Genomic DNA, 3,732 nt, shown 5'->3' with positions numbered 1-3,732 from the left:
TTCTTTGCAGAGGAGTATCTTCAAGTGGTTTTTGATAAGGCCACTTTTGCAGTTTCTGCAATTCTGCATCCAAGCACCTATTTGAATAAAATTCTCCTTGGGAGTGAACAAGGGGGCTTGCAGCTGTGGAATATAAGATCCAAGTAAGATTCTTAGTATCTTAATTATACTTCATGCTCCAAGCAATTTGGATACAACTAATATTTTTAAGTGTGGTAGCTTTTGAACATGGAATATTTTACTGAATTCTTTGGCGTAAGTTTTCATTTGGCCTGTCTCCGGGAACAGAGAATGTTGCTGCTCCCTGCATGCTGGTATCTTTCAAACTACGTGTTATTTACTGTCCCTGCAGAATGTCAGGGATTGTTCAGGAATCTTTTTTTATTAAAGTGTTTTGGTTTTTTTTTCCAATTTCTTGGAATCACATACCTTTCCCATGAAAATAGTTGAAAGAATAGTAAATGCATGTCCAGGCTTCCTGCCCCCCTTTGGTTGGTGCTGCTCCAAGGAGCTGCTGGCATGTAGTGTGGAGGCGATTAGCATTTGATCAGTAGACTTAAGAAAGAGATGTGTAGACATGTAGTTTTCTCTGAACATGTCCCAGCTGAACACTGTCCAGATGACAGTATATCATGTTTACTATGATCAACTGCTTTCTCACTCATGGAGCTTAACTTTTGCTGCATATTAATATATGTACTGCAGATAGGTGTTAACTTGGATTAGATGGTTGAATTTTTTATTTCTGTACCTGCTGTGTACTTTATGTGAAAGTAAAGCTTTTATTTTCCTCACATTCTGATGTTTCAGAAACATGTGCTATGAAAATTGGGAAATAATCTAGAAAGTACAGAGAAGTAAATGTTTCTACTTGTGTTACTTTTGTGTCTCTTTAATGCAAGTCACAGCATATAGGGTACAATTTACTCCAGATAGTTAAAAAAAAAAAAATCTTGCTTAAATGTCTTGGTTTCTTGCTTCGCTATACATGAATTTACATAACTGTTACTGTCCTTTTGGCAACTTTGCTGTGTTAAGCAATTTCTATTTTCCATTGCTTGTTCCCTCCAGAGATTATGTTGTGGATACGTATTGGCACAATTAGATAAAGGCTAAACTTGCAGAACTGAGACGAAGCTTTGGTAGACTCTAGCAAGAAAGAAAAGAGAGATATGGATAGATGCCTGCTAGCAGTCTTTTAAGAATGACTGACTTGGTGGTGGAGGAATAATTTTTGCTTATGTTCTTAAATATTGCCTTAGTTAGTTCACATTAAGAGCTTTGTGACTATATTGGTTGTCTTTTCTCTCAATAATATAAATTGTAACAGCAACAATGTTGGTATACCTTTACTATAAATATGAGTTACTTTGCAGCGACGTTACTCTGTGAGTAAATGATTTATTTTTTATTTAGAAGCTGACCTGAGACTTGCTTTGTGTGTTGATAGGAATTTTGAAGAGGTGTGTTTAAAGCAGAATAGTACAGGAAACAACTAACAACAAATGAGTCTTCCTCTGTATTCTTGCTGCGTAATTATGTAATCTTTGAAATATTAATGCTAGTTTTTTTTTTTCAAATAGAAATTACTGAAAGTTTTATTCTGAAACATAATTATATTTTTTTCTTCTAAGAGGTATTTAAGAGCAAAAAACTTACATACTTGTTCGTGTAAATGCATGAAAAGTATTCATCTTAACATGAAAAATCCTGAAAAGTTAGTTGATTATTTTTTGTTTTGTTTGTTTTCCAGCAAACTCTTGTACTCATTTCCAGGATGGGGCTTGGGGATCACAACTCTCGCACAAGTTAGTATTTCTTTCATCTTACTGTCTTACGTAACTCTTCAAAAATAGGAAGCAAAATACTGTAGTTTAAAATGGAAATAATGTCTGTTCTTTTCAAGGCATGCTAGTAACACCCTACAGCATATTAGACAATATGAGGCAAGATATTGTAGTTTAAAATGGCGTCAATGAAAATAACGTGTAGTCTTTTCAAGACATACAGATAACCCTCTATTAGATACTGAAGAGAGGTAGATTTGAAGGCCAGTGCTAGCTCTGTCGTGTTTAGCATCTTGCATGTTTTTGGCTCATTGCTTCTGTAGACTTTATTCACTGAATCACATAATGAGTTCACAAAAACAAACAAGGCGTTCACAAGGCACCAGTGTATTGTGTTATTTCCATGACACTGGAAGTTTCTTGCTACTTAAATTTTTTCACATCAGAAATAGTAGTAAGTTGTAGATTTTATTGATTCAGGCAAAGATTTTCTAATTGCTTTATTTTTCCTGATACAAAAATGAGTTTAATCTTACTAGAGTATTTAAAGCGTTGCTAACACCTCTGAAAATGATCTGTGTTGGTCTTGTGTGAAACTTCTGAATGTGTATCTGTGACTATATACATACCAATCTACCAAAATTATTGGAAACTTGGAATATTTTTCTAAGGAATCAAAACATCTGAAAATGTAACTGTTCTAATCAGTGAAGAGCAGATGTGAAATCTTGCATCTCTCTTCGTATTAAATGCTTAATAGGGGTTCTCATGCAAAAGATGCCTTTATTGTTTGTTCTGGTACTGATATTTATAGGGTGGTTGCAAGCTTTTTCAGTTTTCTTTCAATGTTTCCACAGGCCCCAGCAGTAGATGTTATCGCAGTTGGTCTCGTATCTGGCCATATCATTATACATAATATTAAGTTTGATGAAACTCTTATGAAATTCCAACAAGACTGGGGCCCCATCACAGCAATATCTTTTCGTACAGGTAGGTCTTTTTAAAATGCGTGTAACATCACTAAAGCTAAATGGAATTTGGGAAAATGTTTTGAAAAAGCATTTCAGAAACAAAGTTTGGAATGAGAGTGTTCATTTCAAAGGCTGAAGATAAGTACACACTTTCTTGTGTACTGCACTGGAGGCATGACATATGGTACTCTTTTTCAGTAAAAGTAAACTGTTTTTTAATGTTCCAAGAGCTATCGTAGTACACAGCTGTTGGAGTTACTGCAGAGTGATCAGTATGCTGTGAGTGTATAAATTTAATTCTCAGAAGCATCTTCTCTGTGAACGTGCATTAAAATGTTAGTGCTTGAATGACTAATGAATGGATGTTTCTGCTGAATATATTTGCAGCTTTTATTTTGTCTTGTAAGCACTCCAGCTAGTTACAGTAGTGTTGCTTACTGCCTACAGAACTTACGATACTGAGTCTAGTCTCATTTGAACAGAGAAATATGTAAATCTTAACAATGATTTTTGATACGAGGCCTATATTTGTGTATAAATATAACCTGGTTCTTTTGAATTCACACACCCATTTCAGTCTTTGAGTAAAGTACTCTTCATTTAAATCAAAATGAACTTGCTAAATTTCCGTTTTGGTGAAGCACAACCACAAAAAGAAAACTCTAAGCCTGTTTCAGCTGCCCATGGATATGACTGTAGATTGGAAACTCTCTTTTGTTGAAGATAAAAGTTTGGTTACTAACTATGCAGGATATAGTAGGGTTTTTTTTTCTTTTTTACATTGACATGAACTACTTGAATATTTGTGGAACTTAGTATGAGTTAGTTTCCTTGGTATTAGATAGGGCAGAAGAAGTATAACAAAAATTAGAAATATTGTGAAATCATAATTTTATTTAGAATGCTTGAATAAAGATGTTATCAACTTCTGGAATTCATTTTTGAAGCTGTTGGGCAAACAAACTTAATAGGTT

General features: G+C 34.3%; 1 protein-coding gene across 1 annotated transcript in view; it reads left to right on the top strand.

Moving 5' to 3' along the window:
* LOC104910783 (WD repeat-containing protein 36-like) overlaps nucleotides 1–2,806 on the top strand; it is a 3,144-nt gene extending 338 nt beyond the window's left edge. The window contains exons 2-4 of the mRNA XM_019615141.1: nucleotides 11–143; nucleotides 1,754–1,808; nucleotides 2,645–2,806. Coding sequence (XP_019470686.1) covers nucleotides 11–143; nucleotides 1,754–1,808; nucleotides 2,645–2,791 — 335 coding nt within the window. The 3' untranslated portion in view covers nucleotides 2,792–2,806. The remainder of the gene's footprint in view (nucleotides 1–10; nucleotides 144–1,753; nucleotides 1,809–2,644) is intronic.
* The last annotated feature ends 926 nt before the right edge of the window (nucleotides 2,807–3,732 follow it).

The sequence above is a fragment of the Meleagris gallopavo genome, chromosome 4 (assembly GCF_000146605.3).
Source record: "Meleagris gallopavo isolate NT-WF06-2002-E0010 breed Aviagen turkey brand Nicholas breeding stock chromosome 4, Turkey_5.1, whole genome shotgun sequence".
Lineage (NCBI taxonomy): Eukaryota > Metazoa > Chordata > Aves > Galliformes > Phasianidae > Meleagris > Meleagris gallopavo.
The sequence above is the reverse complement of the archived record's forward strand: the minus strand, read 5'-3'. Positions and strand labels throughout refer to the sequence as shown.